A 21,211-nucleotide genomic window follows, 5' to 3' on the forward strand; every position below is an offset into this window, starting at 1 on the left:
CTTGGTTTGACTGCTAGTCTTGATTTGGAGATTGAGCAAATGGATGTGAAGACTGTTTTTCTTCACGGTGACTTAGAAGAGGAGATTTATATGGAACAACCTGAAGGCTTCAAGGCAAAAGGTAAAGAAAATCTTGTATGCAAACTTAAGAAGAGTCTATATGGATTGAAACAAGCTCCCAGATAGTGGTATAAGAAGTTTGAGTCTGTTATGGGGGAGCAAGGATACAAGAAGACTTCTTCAGATCACTGTGTGTTTGTACAAAAATTTTCGGATGATGATTTTATCATCCTCTTGCTATATGTGGATGATATGTTGATTGTGGGCAGGAATTCTTTTAAGATTGACGAGTTGAAGAAACAGTTGAATAAGTCTTTTGCAATGAAAGACTTGGGTCATGCTAAGCAGATTTTGGGCATGAGAATTACTCGTTCGAGAAACGAAAGGAAGCTTTACTTGTCATAGGAGAAGTACATAGAACGTGTACTGGAGCACTTCAATATGAAAAGTGCTAAGTTGGTTCGCACACCTCTTCCTGGTCATCTGAAGTTGAGCAAGAAGATGTGTCCAACAACAACGGAGAAAAAAGAGAGAATGGCCAAGATTCCTTATTCCTCTGCCGTTGGAAGTTTGATGTATGCAATGGTATGCACTCGACCAGATATTGCTCATGCAGTCGGTGTTGTTAGCAGATTTCTCGAAAATCCAGGAAAAGAGCATTGGGAAGCTGTAAAGTGGATACTCAGGTATCTAAGAGGAAGATCACGTGAATGCTTATGTTTTGGAGGATCAAATCCAATTTTGAAGGGCTATACAGATTCTGATATGGCAGGTGACCTTGATAATAGAAAATCCACTACTGGATATTTGTTTACTTTTTTAGGGGGAGCTATATCATGGCAGTCGAAGTTGCAGAAGTGTGTCGCACTATCTATAACTGAAGCGGAGTATATTGCGGTTACTGAAGCTGGCAAAGAGATGATATGGCTCAAGAGATTTCTTCAAGAACTTGGATTGCGACAGATGGAGTATGTTGTCTATTGCGACAGTCAGAGTGCAATAGACCTAAGCAAAAACTCCATGTACCATGCGAGAACAAAACACATTGACGTCAGATATCATTGGATTCATGAGCAAGTGGAGAACGAATCACTTCAAGTCAAAAAGATTCACACGAGTGAAAATCCTGCAGATATGTTGACCAAGGTGGTACCATGAGACAAGTTCGAGCTATGCAAAGAACTTGTCGGCATGCACTCAAACTAGAAAACAGTGCTACCTCCTATAGATGAATGAGGCTGGAGGGGGAGATTGATATGGTGTCCATCTCATTCAAATGAGTTGGTAGCCAATTTTGTTGACTTGGTTTGGTTTGGTAGCCAACCTTGTTGAATTTGTATAATTTGGTAGCCAATTTTATTGACTTGGTTTGGTTTGGTAGCCAACCTTGTTGAAATTGTGAAAAGGGTGTGTAAATTGTCAAATATTGTAGGCTTTAGAGAGTGAGGTTTTGGCTATAAAAGGAGAGCTTTAACTCTCATTTCTACACACCAACAAAGAGAGAAAAGAGAGAGCAAGGTATTCCATAAACTATAAGAAAATAGTTTGTGAAGAAAAATAGAGTGTGAGAGATATTGTAGTGAGGTGGAAAAAGCAAAAGAGTGTTTATTTCTTTTGAGGGTGTAGTAGTCTTAGGAGTATTTTTTACTCGTTACTACACAGTGTAAAATTTCTCGCTATAGTGATATCAGTTGCTCTTCTTGGCCGTGGTTTTTTCCCTTATTCAGAAGGGTTTCCACGTAAAATCTTGGTGTCATTATTGCTGCATTTCTATTCTTGCTGATTTAACCATAACTTAGTATTCTGCGTTTATCACTAATACCGTGAATACTATTTTTACGCGGTTTATTCCCAACAATCTTTTCATTTGATAATTGACATATAGGTTTACAATTTAGTCCTCCTTTGTCCACGTGCTCCTATTGGTTTCCAAGGGAACGGACGACGTATAAACAGGAGAAAAACTGTAAAAGAAATTGTACAATACGTAATATATTAGACATTTTTGGAGATTAAAATATAGCTTACCAAATAAAGTTAGCATTTTGTCAATGCAAAGGCAGTAGTTTCAAGCTAATGTAACTAATATTTAGAACATTGAACTTTTACCTTTGGTAACGTAATCAGGAAAAAAAAAAAGAAACCATCTAATACATCATGGACGAGTATATGCTATGTCTAGTTTTTACATTAATAAGATCATGAATAGGATACTTTAGTCGAAATCATTTAAGTTCCCACCCAGTAAATACTGTACTTAAAATATTAGTGATGAAATGTCCTTGCTGTTTACTAACCTTGGTGATGGATCTAAATATATTCCCTAATTGGAATACTGATATATTACATTTTGTAGATTTCAAACTCAGGATTAGCAAAAAAACAAAAAGGATTTCAAACTCAGGTAATTAATTATGGGAGGATGCATGGATAATAACATTCAGCTTTTAGGGATGGTTCTTCTCATCATTTACTTGGAGGAGACTTTTATTTTCTCATTACTATAAGAAGGGAACAAAACCAAGAAATTTAAAGAAAAATTAACTAATATGTCTATAGTACCAAAGTAGCTAGATGACAAACATTGAGGGGTATAAGTGATATTTCATATTAAAGAAGAAAACAAATAGGAAGCTCCCACGTATGTCATGTTTCATTGGTATACAACATGAAGACAAAAGAGGGAAAGAGTGTATATATATAAGCATAGTGTAATCAAGTTATTAGGTAGGATTAAAAGGAGGCAGCCCCCCAAAAATCAACTACGTATTAATTAGAAAATGGGAAGGTCTCCTTGTTGTGATGAAAGTGGTCTTAAGAAAGGTCCTTGGACTCCTGAAGAAGATCAAAAACTCATCAACCATATCAAAAAACATGGCCATGGCAGCTGGAGAGCCCTCCCTAAGCTTGCAGGTACATACAATTTTGCACATATATACCACTTACTCTTAGGTCACTATAAGAAGAACATAAATTAGCTACTAAATTCATCGCTATTCTGTCGCTACATAGCCTGTAATTAACAAGATATTTTGATAATTTGTTGTTAATCCGTTGTTAAAATGGTTTAGCAATAGAAATATGTTGTTTAACGATGAAATCCGTCTTCTTCTTTTTTTCTCTTATGATTTTTAAACCTTCTTGGTGAATGCATGTCACAGGTCTGAATAGATGTGGAAAGAGTTGCAGATTGCGGTGGACTAATTATCTAAGGCCTGATATCAAGAGAGGAAAGTTTTCTCAAGAAGAAGAACAAACAATCCTCAATCTTCATTCTATTCTTGGCAACAAGTAAATATTCAATCACTTTTTTTCTTTCTCTTTCCTAGCTCTTTATTTTTTTGTTTTTGAAAAAATTTGGCTAGCTACTAGCTAAGTTCTTTAAAATAAATACTATATTCACATAAAGAGTTTGTTTTTTAATTAAGGTGGTCAGCAATTGCAACACATCTACCGGGAAGAACTGATAATGAAATAAAGAATTTCTGGAACACACATCTGAAGAAGAAGCTGATACAAATGGGGTATGATCCAATGACTCATCGGCCACGGACCGATATCTTTAACAGTTTACCTCATCTTATAGCTTTGGCTAATTTGAAGGAGTTATTAGTTGAACAACATCACTCATCATTTGAAGGACAAGCTATGAGATTACAATCAGAAATGGCTACACTTCAATATTTGCATTACCTTCTTCAACCTCCTCCAACTACTCCAAATATGGAAGCCTATAATCTTTTGAACTCAATGAAAGATGGACAATTTATAGGCACAAACCATTTGGAAAATTCCTTGAACAATATACCATCAATACTACCTTCAAGTAGTCTTCAAGCTATTCAAGATTCAATCCCTTTCTCTCATTTGCCTGAATTACAATCAGCTGTTCCTTGCAGTAGCTTCCAATTAACTTCTCTGAATAATAAAGACAATATGGTGCAGTTATCTGTTCTAAGCCAAGGTGATCAAAACATGACACCTACTTCATCACCATGGCCTCCAGCTTCTTTATCTCCATCTCCTCGTCCCCCGGCAGCTGCAGCAACAAATGCTATTAATATAGCTGGGGATAGTAATTGTAGTACTTCTTTATTTGGAGGAGCCTGGCCTGAGATTCTCCTTGAGGACTCTTTATTCCATGATATACCCTAGTTGTTAATTATGTATGTCCCTACTAGCAATATAGTATGAAAGGCTTGAGTTTCTTGTTTCACTACTTTTTTTTACTTTTTTTTTCCTTAGTTGTTTTCCGTCCCTTATTAATCTTCCTTCCCTGGTTTGTTTTTTTTTCTTTTTATAGAACATATACTGTCAATTATTTAATACTACTAGTTATAAGAACGTGTTGACATATAGTATATGTAGGCTTCTGTACACATTACTAATTAATGCATGGCAACAGGGATATGATGAGTTTGTTATTTATATTCCTTTTTTTTCTCTCATAATCTTTCTTCCTTTTCTGAATTAATTAGTTAGTGAAAATTTAATTATGTTAATCTTTTTTCCTTTCATGAATTGGTTGTGATTGATACTACGTAGGGTAAGGCATGAATGATTTTGTAATAATCATGCAAAAAGCTGCTGAATGAAGACAAGAAGCACGTAAACTAGAACCATGCACATAATACCAACCAAATTGAAGCAGTCCAAAGTAAAGTTACATAGGATTTTAGCACTTTAGCTTCTGTCTTTTGTTTTGTTTTGTTTCTTGTTTGCTGCTTTTTGGCTGCTTTTGGAGTTATATATATTCACTTTTATTAGCAAATATGCTCGTATTGTTGTCCTACCGGAAGGAGAAAATCATAGGGAATGAATGATAAAGGATAAAAGAAAACAAGCAGAAACAAACAGCCACTGTCCCTTCACTGGTCTTTCTCTTTTCGTCTCTCTTAAGTTTCTTTGTTCTTGCTAAGAACTTTCAGAAATTAAAACTATTATTTAAAAAAAAGTAAAAGAGAGAATTTTCTTTTATTTCAAGAAACCTCCAAGGGGTCGTTAGGTTACCGGGGTTAGGATACTGATCCCGGTATAAAACTTGGGATTTAATTACATTTATCCCGTATTTGGTTGTTAGTAATAGCTAAACCAATATAATTTTTGTACCAAATCTTGGTATTGTCTATCCCATATAGAATTGGGATTATAATTCCAGAATATCATTGTTCCAAACCAAACGACCCCTAAGACTTTTAATAGGCCTTTGTAATTTTGGTTCCTTTAATTTCCGATGTTTCCATTTTTTCCTTGATTGATACTCTATATATTGTTTCTGGCACAATTATTACTTAATTAATAAAACTAATTTGTTGAAGCCTATATCACATTACTATATCTTGACTCTATTTATGACATTAATCCGAAGGGTGGAGCTTGAGGGCAGAAGGGATTCATTCGAACCCCTTCGCTTGAAAATTTTTCATACATAAGATTAAATATTTTTTATTTATTTATGTATATATATTAAATATTAAATCTCCTTTTTTTTCCGTCGTGTTCATTTTTTAAATTTTCTGAATGTCCTTGACGAAAATCATACATGTGCCACTAGATGTCACCTAGCAAGGGGGAAGATGATCCAACGGTTCAAAAATGTATATAGATTAATTTTTTGGTTAAAGGCTTGAGTAATTAATTTCTACGAAGTTATTTATGAATTACTATTTGACTTTCTGAAAGAGTAGCTGCAGAAACTACATGTTTAATATATTTTCCTCAGCCTTTAGGGTTTGGACTTTAATCAACATGAGAGAGATGGTAGGGGAAGAAGGAAAAAGGATACATGAAGAAGAAAGGGTGATGAGTTGACTAGAGTAATAAAATCAAAAAATGGTGACGCAAAATGATTCCCAATGATAATTAGGGGGACCCAAGTAGTTAGGAAAACCAAAGGTTTAATTAATTAATAATTCGTTCGTTTGATGTCTTTTGCAAATGATGTGAAATGGATAGCTACTACTTCTCTAGCCCATTTATCTTGACTTCGACAGAAATAATAGAAGAAAAACTAAATTGCATGGATACAGTATATGGTTTCATGGTCTGGTGAAAGTTGAACTTCTTCTATTTCCTTAAAAAGGAGTGAGGACAGAGGCGGAATCGGAATTATTTGATATTTATAAGTTCAGAATTTTAATTTTTTTTAAGTTATTGGATTTTAAATTAATAATTTTCCGTATTCAAACATATTTCTTAAGATTTATACTAAAGCTACTTGGGTTCGATAGAACCAGTAAACTCTATGCTAGCTTCGTCCCTAAGTGAGCGTAGCCACAACTACAAATGGAATATCACAATTTCTTCCCCCACAAGTCTTGACTACCTAGTAAATTAAATTTTACGTATATATAGTTTAGGATAGTTGCTGAATACGAGATATAGAAATTATTTTTGGCTGCAAGATATTTTATACTCTCTCTCCTTTTTGTGTAATCTTGATTGATTGAACACGAAATTACGAAAGGAAGGAAGACTTATGGAACTTGTGTTCCAAAAAATATCATAATTACTGGCTATACAATTTTTAAAACTTGTAGTGTTAAACAAATCATGATATATGTGAGGCTATATATAAAGTCATATCAAAAGGTAAAATAGGATATTTCAAACAAAGAAACGTGTAATAATTTTTTGAACGGGATATAAAGAAAAGTATCACACAAAATTAAATGGATGGAATATCTTCTTTTTTTCCTTTCTAATTAAAATTATAACTGTAGCACGACCAGAAAGAGTATAATTGGAGCAATATATCTTTATGATGATTAGTATTTAACAAGCAATTAATTTATTGTAAACTTCAAAATAATAAATAGAAAATCATTGTCTGAGAGGATTATGCTTTAAAACGTTATCGTAAATTTCCACTAGAAATAAAGGTATTGGGTACATTATATTAAAATGAAGGTTAATTACATTGTACAAAATGCCATTTGTATTATTTCTTATTTGACCTTAAGTATTTGAAATTAATGTTGAATATCAGTATTTGAGTTTCAATTGGATTACTTATTTGACGGTGTATTTCAAACTATCATTTAAATAAATCCGAATTTATATTTAAACACAACTTTTACTCCTAAAAACGTATTTTCAGCTTGAATTTTGAATATTCCATCTATCAATTTCAAGTCAAATATATTATCCAAATGGCTACAAACTTAGAAACTGATTACCATATAGATGCATCAGGTGTATAATTTGAAGAATAATTTTGAATTTATTATTAGGGCATCCAGTATTGTAGTGTGCAAAATGCATGTACGACTCAATAACAGGAGTAAGTAGAATGACTTATTTTAGTTAGTGTTGGGCGTATAACGATAACCTGCCACAAGATTACTCCTACTCATTACAAGATCTCAATTTTAATCCTATGAAGATTATTTCAAAGGCAGAATAGTCTTGTAGACCATTGTACTTGTTTCGATTTATTATTTCGGTTTTTGCACTCCATAGAGTTTAATCTAGACACTTAGGGGTCGTTTGGTAAGATGCATTAGATAAAATAATGCTTGCATTAGTTTTGTGTATTAATAATACCTTGTTTGGTAGACATTTTGAACCTATGCATTAGTTATGCAAGCATTAGTTATACATCCTATTTGGTATTATCTTATGCATTACTAATGCATAGAAAACCATGGTATTAGCAATGCAATGGGGTTTAATGCATGCATTAGCTTAGTGAAAGACAAAATTGTCCTTCAAAATTTATGCTTGATTAAAATATGTTAGTTATTATATTAATGCAAGTTTAAAATAATTCAAATAGTGAGAAATTAAATTATATCTCTAGTAAATAAATAAATACTTAGCATATTTTCTTTTTTATAAATAAATATTTAGTTTACATTACAATATAGGTAGACAAATCAAATAATTTTTTAAAACTTTTTCATATAAAAATATTTCTCAATATATGTTTCTTTTATAAAGTTTTAGAGTGATGGACTGGTTTTGAGGGTATTTTGTAAACAAGCAATTCTTTTAGAAATTGTGCAATGCTTTAATACATCAAACCAAACAATGGATAAGAAATATGTCAGCATAACTAATACCAGCATAACTAATGCAAGCATAACTAATACTAGCATTACTAATACACCATATTCAACATTATTCTTATGCACCCTACCAAACGACCCCTTATAGTTGCTAAAACACACTATCTTACACCCCTGTAAGATAGTGTTGTAGCCTGTTCCAATCCTGTAGGTGAAGGGTGCTATACACCCCTTGGATGTACGTTAACTTCATCTAATAAAATCTGAGAATTTGAACAAAAAAAACACACACATACTATCTTATGTTGGATTTTTGTTATTAATAACAAAAGAAGTGTGAATGGAAAATGGTGGGAAAAGAAATGGAGGGAAGTGAAATTTTGAATGAGTTCACTTTACTAATGCATTTTGTCCCTCATTGGTAGAAGGAAAGAAAATCTTTGTGTATATATAGAGAAGCTCATCTTTTAGCTCTTAAAGAGCTAAGAAGAAGGGAAGCCTCACGCCGTCGTCGTTGACTCGTCGTCACTCGTTCGGCTCGGCTTCGGCTTCGGATTTGTTCAACGATTGATTGATTAATCTTTTTGGACAAAATTCTTTTCAAATATTTAATTAATTAACGAAAATTCAAATCACCCATGACTCGCGACCCGGTTCGGTCCAACTTGTTCCAACAGTTATGGCTGTTCTGAAAGGTTGCAAACCTTTTCAGAAACAGTACCAAATTGGCTATAAATATTCCTTCAAATCCCAGATTATTTACTTACAAAATTTTCTGATAATCTTCTTCTTTTTCTGCACAAAAATTCCAGTGTGTTTTACAGCCTTCGAGTGGTTCGCTGTTCATCTGCGCTTTTGGTACCGATACGCTGGTGAGTTAAATCGTTCTATCCTGGAAGGATATATTCCATAACCTCAGGTACTTGAGGGGAATAATTTCCTTAAGGACACATTGTGTATTCAGTGGGCTCGATTTGTTCCTATGCTATTTTTCAGAATTTATTTTGAAGTTACTATACTGTTTCTAGAATATATTTTGACGTTATAGTTCTACTAACTTTCTGTTTCTGTTTTTTCAGAAAGTTTATTATTTTATTTTACAGAAATACAGATTTCAATAACAATCTTAAGGAAATTATTTATTATATTCTGTATTCTGTTTGTGGAGATTAAAACCTTTGTGGTTTTCTACTCCGTCTGAAGTTTACTATTCTGATTTGAAGATATAAAAACTTCATCGGAATATTGAAATTCAGAAAACGATTTAAAGAACATAAAAGCTTCATTGTTTCCTGTGTAACAGTATATAAAACCTTCAGTTTTTACGTACTTTTTCTGAATATAGTATTGTTTACTATTCTGATTTTTGCCATTAATTGAACTCTTCTATTGTTGACAGTGAGAAATGCCAATTGATAAGGGAAATTCTTCTACGACTGTTGTTGCAATGACGATAGCCTCGTCAAGCCGCACTGTTGTTCCTCCGGCCGAGAAATCGGGGAAATTTTCTGGAGCCAACTTCAAAGGATGGCAGCAAATGGTGTTCTTGTGGCTTACCACACTTGGTATGCAGAATTTCACTAGTGAAGAGCCTCCAGTGCCTGCTATGGACATGCTGAACAATAAGAAGTTCATGATTGTTGAGGTGTGGAAGCAGGCAGATTTTCTTTGCAAATGCTATATTTTAAGCGCTTTAGAGGATAACTTGTACAATGTGTACAGTGTGATGAATACTTTGAAAGAATTATGTGACGCACTTGAGAAGAAGTACAAGACGGAAGATGTATGCTTGAAGAAGTTAATGGTTGCCAAGTTTCTAGACTATAAAATAATAGACAACAAAACTGTGGGAACCCAAGTTCAGGAGCTTCAACTTATTTTTCACAACCTTATTGCTGAAGGTATGGTCGTGAATGAAGCATTTCAAGTGGCTGCAATGATTGAAAAATTGCCTCCTTTGTGGAGAGATTTCAAGAACTATCTTAAGCATAAGCGCAAAGAAATGAAGTTGGAAGATCTTGTGATACATCTAAAGATTGAGGAAGACAACAAATTAGTCGAGAAGAAGTATCGTGGAAATTCAACGATCATGAGAGCTAATATCGTTGAGGAGACTGCTCCAAAAAGTAAGAAGAGGAAGAGGTCTTCTAGACAGACTAAGGAGCAGAACAAAAAGAAATTCAAGGGCAACTGCTACAATTGTGGAAACATTGGTCACAAAAGCCCTGATTGTCGTCTCCCGAAAAAGGATAAGAAGAAGGGACAAGCCAACATAGTGGAGAAGAATGATGACATTGATGATCTTTGTGCAATGCTTTCGGAATGCAACCTAGTTGGAAATCCGAAGGAGTGGTGGATTGACTCTGGAGCCACTCGACATGTTTGTGCTGTCAAAGAAGTATTTGCGACTTACTCTACTGCTGGTCCCGAAGAAGAGATTTCCATGGAAAATAATGCAAGAGCCAAGATTGAAGGTTATGGGAAGATATTCCTGAAAATGACTTCCGGCAATGTGTTAACGCTCAACACCGTTCTTCATGTTCCTACTATTAGGAAGAATTTAGTTTCTACTTCTTTACTTGTAAAGAATTGATTCAAATGTGTATTTGTTTCTGATAAAGTTGTTGTAAGAAAGAATGAAATGTATGTTGGAAAAGGCTACCTCATGGAGGGCCTTTTCAAACTCAATGTAATGGTTGTTGACAGTATGAATAAAATTTCAGCTTCTTCTTATTTATTGGAGTCAAATGATTTATGGCATATTCGTTTAAGACATGTCAATTATAAAACCTTGTGGAAGTTAATTAATTTAGAAGTATTGCCTAAATCCGAGTGTAATAAATCGAAATGTCAAATATATGTTGAATCTAAGTTTGTAAAACATCCTTATAAGCCTGTTGAAAGGAATTCAAATCCTTTAGACGTAATTCATACTGACATTTGCAATAAGAAGTTGACACCATCTCGAGGTGGAAAAAAGTATTTTATTACTTCTATTGACGATTGCACTCGATATTGTTATGTTTATTTGCTTAATAGTAAGGATGAAGCAATTGAAGCATTTAAATAATACAAGAATAAAGTAGAGAATCAATTGAATAAAAAGATTAAAACAATTAGAAGTGATAGAGGTGGAGAATATGAATCTCCATTTGTAGAAATATGTTCGGAATATGGAATCATCCATCAAACTACAGCACCTTACACGCCTCAATCCAACGGAACTGCTGAAAGGAAAAATTAGACATTAAAAGAAATGATGAATTCTTTATTAATAAGTTCCGGATTACCGCAGAGTTTGTGGGGGGAAGCTATCCTTACAGCTAACCGAATACTCAACAGTGTACCCCATAGCAAAACGCAATCTATTCCATATGAAAAATAGAAAGGAAGAAAACCCAACTTGAAATATTTCAAAGTGTGGGGGTGTCTAGCAAAGGTATAAGTATATTGCGTTTTCATTGGATATGCTACAAACAGTAAAGTATGTCAATTTTTGGTTCATAAATTCGATAATCCCGAGATTCATGTTAATACGGTAATGGAATCAGATAATACTAAATTCTTTGAAAGCATCTATCCATATAAAATTGAATGCGAGTCGTCGGAAGAACCAAAGGAAAATATTCTAAGTATAGGAGATCCAAGGCGTATCAAACGTCAAAGAACATCTACTTCCTTTGGACCAGATTTTGTGACATTCTTGCTTAAAAATGAGCCTCAAACTTTTAAAGCAGCTATGTCGTCTTCTGATTCAGCATTTTGGAAAGAGGCAGTCAATAGTAAGATTCAATTAATTTTGGATAACCATACATGGGAATTGATTGATCTTCCTCCGGGAAATAAGCCTTTAGGTTCGAAATGGATCTTTAAACAAAAAATTAAAGCTGATGGTACTATAGACAAATATAAGGCAAGACTTGTTGTCAAAGGTTATAGACAAAAGGAAGGTCTTGATTACTTTGACACTTACTTGCCAGTAACAAGGATAACATCTATTAGGGTGTTAGTGGCACTAGCGGTCATGTATGGTCTTGAAATCCATCAAATGGATGTTAAACAACTTTCTTAAATAGAGAATTAGAGGAAGAGATTTACATGGAACAACCTGAGGGTTTTGTAGTTCCTGGTAAAGAAAAGAAAGTGTGCAAACTTGTTAAGTCGCTTTATGGACTTAAACAAGCACCCAAGCAATGGCATGCCAAATTTGACCAAACAATGTTGACAAATGGATTTAAAATCAACGAGCATGACAAATGTGTTTACATTAAAAATACTCCAGGTCATGAAGTCATTGTTTGTTTATATGTTGATGACATGTTGATAATGAGCAAAAGTATGACAAATATAAATGCTACAAACACATGTTGGCTAGAAAATTTGACATGAAAGACTTAAGAGTTGCTGATGTGATCTTAGGAATCGGAATTCCAAGACTCCACAAGGTCTAGCATTATCACAGTCTTACTACATTGAAAAGATACTTGACAAGTTCAAGAATTTGGATTTCGAAATTGCCAAGACTCCAATTGACATGAGTTATGCACTTTAAAAGAATGAAGGTGAAAGTGAATCACAACTGGACTATGCAAGAGTATTGGAAAGTTTGATTTATATCATGAATTGTACATGACCAGATATAGCATGTGCTATTAGCAAACTGAGTCAGTTTACAAGTAATCCCAATCAAATACATTGGATGGCAATGAAACGAGTTTTGGGATATCTGAAACATACCCAAAATTATGCTTTGCATTATAACAAATATCCTTCCGTGATCGAGGGATATAGTGATGCAATGTGGATCACTGGATCATCTGAAGTTAAATCCACGAGTGGATATATTTTCACAATTGGAGGTGGAGCAGTGTCTTGGAAATCATCCAAACAAACGTGCATCGCCTGTTCTACAATGGAATCTGAATTCATAGCTTTAGATAAGGCTGGTGAAGAAGCTGAATGGCTCCGGAATTTCTTGGAAGATATTCCATTTTGGTCCAAACCTTTGGCACCTATTTGTATACATTGTGATAGTCAAGCAGCAATAGGTAAGGCAGGGAGTGTTATGTATAACAAAAAATCTTGTCATATTAGACAGAGACACAATACTGTTAGACAACTACTCTCTAGTGGTGTTATCACAATTGACTACGTAAAGTCAAGAGATAACGTGGCAGATCCACTTACAAAAGGCCTATCTAGAGAGACAGTTGAAAGATCATAAAAAAATGGGGTTAAAGGCTTAGGATAAGTCATCATGGCGGTAACTCTACCTAGCAGACTGGAGATCCCAAGAGCTAGGTTTAAAGAGATCAAACAAAGTTATGAATGACGGTTCAACATTGTCAACTAACTCAACCCATTCTCGTGATGAAGAAAATGTTAAAAAAAACGAGGTAAAGCATTAAGGCTTTTTGATGAGTCAATAAAGCTTAAAGCTTTTTAATGATTTGCTAAGTCTGGTAGGATATGACCAAGTAGTGTGTCTTTAGGATTATACGTTTAGGAATCACCTATATGAGTGTGAAGTGTAAGCCGCTTCAAGGAGAATGAAAGTAAAGGCCCACTCTCTAAGCACTCATGAAACCAGGCGGTGTTCATGGCTGAAAATAACACAACCGTGAGAACCATATATGGTTAAGGATTGATTGTGTGACTTATGTTGTCTAGGTATATATCAAAACCCTAAACTTGAAGCCGGTCGTGATGACGCCTCTCGTGAAGACAAGGCCAGCCGACACATTCCCGATTCATTTTTAAATAGTTAAGATAATGCAAGTAAGTCTTAAATACATTAAATATCCCAGCTAGATAAGATGAAATAGTAAAATTACAGAAAAATAAGCCCAACATAGCCCGATACCAGGGTGTCACCAGTCATGAGCATCTATCAATTTAATACAAGTCTAAATAGTCTATAAAGCTACTACAGAATCACTAATACATGAAAGGAGATAAGATAAAGGGGGAGAAGCACAGGGCTGCGGACGCCGAGCAACTACCTCGTGAACTCCGAAATCTGTCGGGATCTCTCAACCCTCGCAAGCAGGATCAACAGCGCCTGAATCTGCACACGGGGTGCAGGGAGTAAAATGAGTACTCTAACTCAGTGAGTAATAATCGTAAATAAAGGTTGAGAAGTAAGAAATCACGTAAGACACATAACATACTATAATGAAGCACTAAAAACCAGTAAAAATAGTGAAAGCAATAAAGATGTGTAAAGTCACTGAATTCAGTTTAAACTTCATAAAATGCTTTTTTAACAATTAAGCAAGTAAATGATAGGCAAATAGGAAAAAATAAACACATAAAGGATCACCCCTCGGGCACAATGTCAACAAATCTGCCCCTCGGGCAATATCTCACATCATAATGGGTACCCACGCTCACTAGGGGTGTGCAGACTCCTGGAGGGGCCCCTTACGGCCCAAGCGCAATATCAAGTCATCTCGTGGCATCATCACTAGGCTCTCGGCCTCATATTAACAAGCCACCCCGTGGCGTACAAATCTTAGGCCCTCGACCTCATAATCATAATTAGGTGTTTCCTCACAACATAGGCCCTCGACCTTACTTAGTCAAAATTCTCACAAGCCACTCGGGTAACAGTAAAACATGATGCTCAGCACAAAATATCATTTAAAATATCATTTTAAGTGTTAAGCAGAGTAGACATGGCTGAGTTATGAAAACAATATAATATAGCACGACTAAGTACAAGTATAAAGTCAAAACAGTGAGGAAATATCAGTAAAAATCCCCTAAGGGTTCAAATAGTTGGCACGAGGCCCAAATATGGCATTCAGCCCAAAACATGATGATAGCAAATAGCTTTCAGTTAAATACGCGGTAAAATAGTCATTCGGGACGGACTAAGTCATAATCCCCAATAGTGCATGACCCTACGCTCGTTATCTAGCGTGTGTGTCATCTCAATATAGCACCATGATGTGCAATCCGGGGTTTCATACCCTCAGAACAACATTTACAATCATTACTCACCTCAATCCGGTCCAAACTCTAGTCCGCGACGCCTTTTCCCCTCGAATCGGCCTCCACTCGCGTCAAATCTATCCAAAATTAGAATCACGACGTTAAAATATGCTAAGGGAACGAAGCCCATGCAAAAATAATCAATTTACAACATAAATCCCAAAATTACCAAAACCGACCCTCGGGCCCACTTCTTGGAATTCGATAAAATTTACATCAATAGATTCCTCATCTCCCCACGAGCTCATACATATCAAAAGTACCAAAATCCGACCACAAATGGTCCCTCGATCCTCAAGTCTAGGTCTCCAATACCAAGCCCTAGTTTCCCCAATTTTAATCCTTAAATTCCATTAATTACAGCTCTAATATGTGAAATAATACCATATGAACGAGTGTTAGGTCCAAAATCCTTACGTCAATGATATCCCCTTGAAATCCTTATTCAAATCGCCCAAAAAGTTCCAAAGTCGACTTAGAAATGGTGGAATAGCTCAAAAATCACGAAGAAAATAATTTATACCTTCTGGCCCAGGGATTTCGCATCTGTGACCAAAATTCCGCTTCTGCGGTACTGCTTTTGCGGTCCTTGAACATCTTTTGCGGTTTTCACTTAAGCGGCTAAAATCGCATTTGCGATGCATTGCCCGCACCTGCGCCATCGCAGGTACGGATCCTCAACCGCTTCTGCGGTCCTTGCCTTCCTAGGCTCTACCGCTTCTGCGACTGATTTTCCCGCATCTGCAGCATCGCACCTGCGTTCCCCAATCCGCAGGTGCGGAAACAACAGAAACAACAAAAGTTGCAACTTCACTAAACTCCCAATCTCTCCGTCAACCATCCGAAATCACCCCGAGGCCCCCGGGACCTCAACCAAAAGCACAAACACAACTCATAACCTTATTCAAACTCGTACCAACCTTCAGAACACCTCAAACAACATCGAATCAACCAAAACACATCGGATTCAAGCCTAAGTTTTTCAAAATCTTATAAATTACGCTTTTGTAAAAAAAACCCAACCAAACCACGTACGAATGACCTGAAATTTTGCACACACATCCCAAATGATACAACGTAACTACTACAACTCTTGAAATTCCATTCCGACCCCTGTATCAAAATCTCGCCTATCAATCGGAAAATGCCAAAATTCCAATTTCGCCAATTCAAGCGTAAATCTACTCCGGACCTCCAAAATACATTCTGATCACGATCCTAAGTCCCAAATCACCTCCCGAAGATATTCTAACAATCGGAATTCACATCCAAGACCTCTAACACATAAGTCAATATCCGATTGACTTTTCCAGCTTAAGCTTCCTCAAAAGAGACTAAGTGTCTCAAATCTTACCAAATTCTTTCCAAACCCGAGCAAACCAATCTGATCACATATAGAACCGATAGACAAGGCAATAAGAAACAGAAATAGGGAAAAGGAGCGGTAACCCATAAGGCGACTAGCCGGTCGTCACAGTATACAATAAAGCTCGACGGTATAAAGATATCAAATCTACCGATTGACCGAGTATATCCGATATAAGTTCATTACGGAAAGTTCAAAGGGAAACCTACTTATCCAGATGCAATTAATTCTTGCATGTGAAACACACACGTCCGTGCATTCCTTTAAGTTTATAGCCATTCCCCATTCATGTGGGAGATTGTTGGATTTTTGTTATTAATAACAAAAGAAGTGTGAATGAAAAATGGTGGAAAAAGAAATGGAGGGAAGTGAAATTTTGAATGAGTTCACTTTACTAATGCATTTTGTCCCTCATTGGTAGAAGGAAAGAAAATCTTTGTGTATATATAGAGAAGCTAATCTTTTAGCTCTTAAAGAGCTAAGAAGAAGGCAAGCCTCGCGCCGTCGTCGACGTCGCTCGCTCGGCTCGGGTTCAGCTTCTGATTTGGATTTGGATTTGGATTTGGTCAAAGATTGATTGATTAATCCTTTTGGACAAAATTCTTTCAATTAATTAATTAATTAAAATTAATTAACCAAAAATTCAAATCACCCATGACCCGCGATCCGGTCCGGTCCGGGCCAATTTTTTCTTTTCCGGATTATTTTAAATCCGTTTAATTTTTTCGCAATATTTCCAACAGCTATGGCTGTTCATAAACAGTGTCAAACTTGTTCCAACAGCTATGGCTGTTCTGAAAGTTTGCAAACCTTTTCAGAAACAGTACCAAATTGGCTATAAATATTCCTTCAAATCCGAGATTATTTACTTACAAAATTTTCTGATAATCTTCTTCTTCTTCTGTACAAAAATTTCAGTGTGTTTTTCAGCCTTCGAGTGGTTCGCTGTTCATATGCGTTTTTGGTACCGATACGCTGGTGAGTTAAATCGTTCTATCTTGGGAGGATATATTCCAGAACCTCGGGTACTTGAGAGGAATAATTTTCTTAAGGACACACCGTAGGCTCGATTTGTTCCTATATTGTTTTTAAAAATTTATTTTGAAGTTACTATACTGTTTCTAGAATATATTTTGACGTTCTAGTTCTACTAACTTTCTGTTTCTGTTTTTTCAGAAAGTTTATTATTTTATTTTACAGAAATACAAATTTCAATAATATCTTACACCCCTCTGACCCTGTGTCTTGCTCAATCACGATGATAGTAATAACCACATCAGATAAAATATGCCACATTATTTTTTTATATTTTTTTAAAGGCAAAATGGACACCATTTTCATCTTCTTCACCCTCCAACACCATTGTAATATTCAATCACCTTCCCCGTTAAAACCTCACCACCTCACCACAACAGATACTAGCAAACATCTAAAGCTTGTTTTTTTCTTTCCTCTACCTCATTGTAAGCAAAGAATAAAAAGAAGGATTTGTGAATATTCACCACAAATTTTAGAGGGATTGAAAGTGGGAGAGGAAGCAATTGAAGTTGCAATCACTTCAAAATCTAATAATTTTCACAAACCAAGTAATTGATTTGGGCACCCACACGGCATTACAAATTAGATTCAGGCACCCCATATCTTTCTTCCTTGTTTATGCTCTTTGTATCCACGCCCCTTTTGGTATTCTTCACCTGATTTAACTTGAACCGCTAGTTTTTTCAGAAGGGTGATATGGAAGAAATAATGGTGGTGGTCATCGGTGGTCTCCATCGCCGATGATGGCGAACTTTTCCAGTGTGTTCATTGCCATTGATGATTCAGAAGTTTCAACACTAGCCAACGATAATTTTTCGACAGGCTCCGATGAAATTCCTATTCTTCTTGATGTTGTTGGATGAAGTTCATGTTGCGAACCATGAGTTCTTAGCTGATCTTGTCTGTTGATTCATCTTTTGTTGCCCTTTAACTATAATGAAAGGAAAAGCTATGGCAGCAACTGGAATAGAACCATGGGTTCTTTGTTTTTTTGTGTTTTTCTTTTTCTTTTCTTTTTTTCTCTTATTTTAGTCTCTTTATGTGGAATCCTTGTATTCATGCTTTTTTTGTGCGTGTGTACCAAGCATTTTATCCACCGCAACATGACCTAGGTCAACCGTCATGGGGGTGTAAGATAGTGTATTTTAGCAACTATAAGTGCCTATATAAAACTCTATGGAGTGCAGGGACCGGGATGAGAAACCGGAACAAGTATACAATGGTCTACTGGGCTATTCTGCCTTATTTCAATATAAGGTTCATTGATCACTCGTAAAATTAACCCGTATATTTAGCGAATGGACATTTATTTGGCTGTAGTTATTTGGTAATTTACAAGCTTTTCTTCCTCTAATTATCAGTAGGACAATCAATATATCCTTTCACGAATTAGAAGTTTCACTAATTTTTTTTTTTTAAAAAAATCAATGGTAGGTGATGAGCTGTACAGATATAGATGGCGACCATCTTCAACTCCATTTTGTTAAGTTGAAAACAAGCACATTTTCATTTGGTTCTGTATTTGGGATCTAGAAATTCTACATTTGGATGGGAAATAGTTTGACCTTCATTGCCTTCTAAAAGAACTCAAGGAAAATAGCAAAATCATAAACGCAAAGGTGCATGTGGGATTGTCATTATCATGAATTTCTTGCAGTATCTTGACATATATTATATATAGAGATCGATCCAGACTTTGAAGTTTATGGGTTCTTATAACGATTTCACATTATCAATTGGGTTCACAATCAAATATTTGTAGATATTTAATGAATTTTTTAATATATATATATATATACAGGACCGTGCAAAAGTTACTGAGTTCCCGGGAACTCGTACACTACCCTCTAGATCCGCCACTGATTATATATGAGATATAATGACATATTTTTGTCATAGTTTACGTTAGATATAATGACAGTTAGAGAATACATTAAAGAGAACCAAAACATAAATAGATCGATTCATAACTTCTATCACGGAGACTATTAGCAAGTTTTCGCTGAGAGGAATTTTTTAATATTTAATTAAGGAAATTAATTAAAGTTCTTCTTAAATTTCACAGAGTAACAAAATATTTGTAATGAGTCACAGCTCAAAAGAACACAGACGACTTTGGTAGTATATAAGTCAACCCTCCGGTTTAGAAGCATTTTAGTCAATAAAAAAAAACATATTACTATCACTTTGATTAAGAGAAAACACGACGATATTAAACAAAACTTCCAAAATTTATTTACTAAATAAACAAAGGACGATTTTGAATATATATAGGACCAAGAAAAGACCACATACATGAAATAGGAGGATAAAAAGTACCTTTGGTTATCCACTATTTTCTTTAGTGAGTAGGTGGACTTTTGTTCCTTTTCTAACAAGAGATTCACTATCAACGACAAAAATTTAATTACAGTACCATTAAATATTTATTACACTACACAAAGTTCTAGAACTAGGTAGATATGATGGGATAAAAAAACAAATTTCGATTTAACTTATTGTCACGATCCGGATTTCCCAACCTTGGGAGTCGTGATGGTGCTTACTAGTGAAAGTTAGGTAAGTCAACCGTTTGAACAATTTATCTTTTTCTCATTTTTAATCCTTTAACAATTATGAACCAACAGTTTATAAACAGCAGAATTTAAACAAGCGGGAGAAACAAATAAAACCATTTAAATATTTCCAATACAATTTCATAAACAAAGACTACTCAGAACTGGTGTCACAACTTCACAGACGGTCTAGGAATACTACAAACAAGGTCCGAAAAATAAATACAACACTGTTTCTGAAATACGTGAATTAAACAGGTTGAAAAGATAGAGGGAGACGCCAGGGCCTGTGGACGCCTGCAAGACTACCTTGGATCTCCGAATGGACTGAAGGCAGCAACCCAAAGCTACAATCTGTATGCTCCAGTACCAGGATCTGCACACAGTGCAGAGTGTAGTATCAGCACAACCGACCCCATGTGTTGGTAAGTGCCTAGCTAACCTCGACGAAGTAGTGACGAGGATAGGACCAGACTACCAATTAGACCTGTGCAGTTAAATCATATACAACGGAAAATAAAAGCAGGAATGTATAGTTAAGAATGAGAGGGGGAAACATGCTGCGGGAAAACATCAAATGATAATAGAAGGACAACAGGTAAATACAAGGAACACCATAACTCAATTATCAATAAGAATCAGAAATTAAACAAGTGCACGACATCACCTTTCAAGCTTTTACTCTCGTCCTCACCATAAGAATCAATATAATCTGCACGGCATCACCCTTCGTGCTTTTACTCTCGTCCTTACCATAAAATCAATATAATCGGCACGGAATTGTACATCGTGCAGCACGGCATCACCCTTCGTGCTTTTACACTCTTCCTTACAAAATCATATACGGCATCACCTTTCATGCTTTAACACTCTCTCACCAAAATAATGCACGGCATCGCCTTTCGTGCTTTTACACTCTTCCTCACCCAAACAACAATCACAAGAAATAACGGCAAAGAAATAAATGAAATCACAACAAAATCCAGGCAAGAGAACAATAGTATAACAATCAATTCCCGACAAGGGAACAGTATCAAAAACATCAACATCCCGGCAAGGGAGATAACATTAAAAACAACAACATCCCGGCAAGAGAGACAATATAATAATCCTCTTCTCTTTTTCACATTTACTTCACAACTCACTACACTACTTGAGCCAATGCTCTATAAGGTTCAATTACCAAT

General features: G+C 35.5%; 1 protein-coding gene and 1 pseudogene across 1 annotated transcript; both read left to right on the top strand.

The window, feature by feature from the left end:
- Positions 1–2,801: 2,801 nt before the first annotated feature.
- On the top strand, positions 2,802–4,492 carry LOC107795500 (transcription factor MYB53-like). The gene is made up of 3 exons (XM_016618160.2): positions 2,802–2,973; positions 3,222–3,351; positions 3,489–4,492. The coding sequence occupies exons 1-3, from the start codon at positions 2,841–2,843 to the stop codon at positions 4,213–4,215; spliced, it is 990 nt and encodes a 329-aa protein (XP_016473646.1). The 5' UTR covers positions 2,802–2,840; the 3' UTR covers positions 4,216–4,492.
- A 4,982-nt stretch (positions 4,493–9,474) lies between these two features.
- Positions 9,475–11,313, top strand: LOC142165858 (uncharacterized; annotated as a pseudogene).
- The last annotated feature ends 9,898 nt before the right edge of the window (positions 11,314–21,211 follow it).

Source organism: Nicotiana tabacum, chromosome 11 (genome assembly GCF_000715075.1).
Source record: "Nicotiana tabacum cultivar K326 chromosome 11, ASM71507v2, whole genome shotgun sequence".
NCBI lineage: Eukaryota > Viridiplantae > Streptophyta > Magnoliopsida > Solanales > Solanaceae > Nicotiana > Nicotiana tabacum.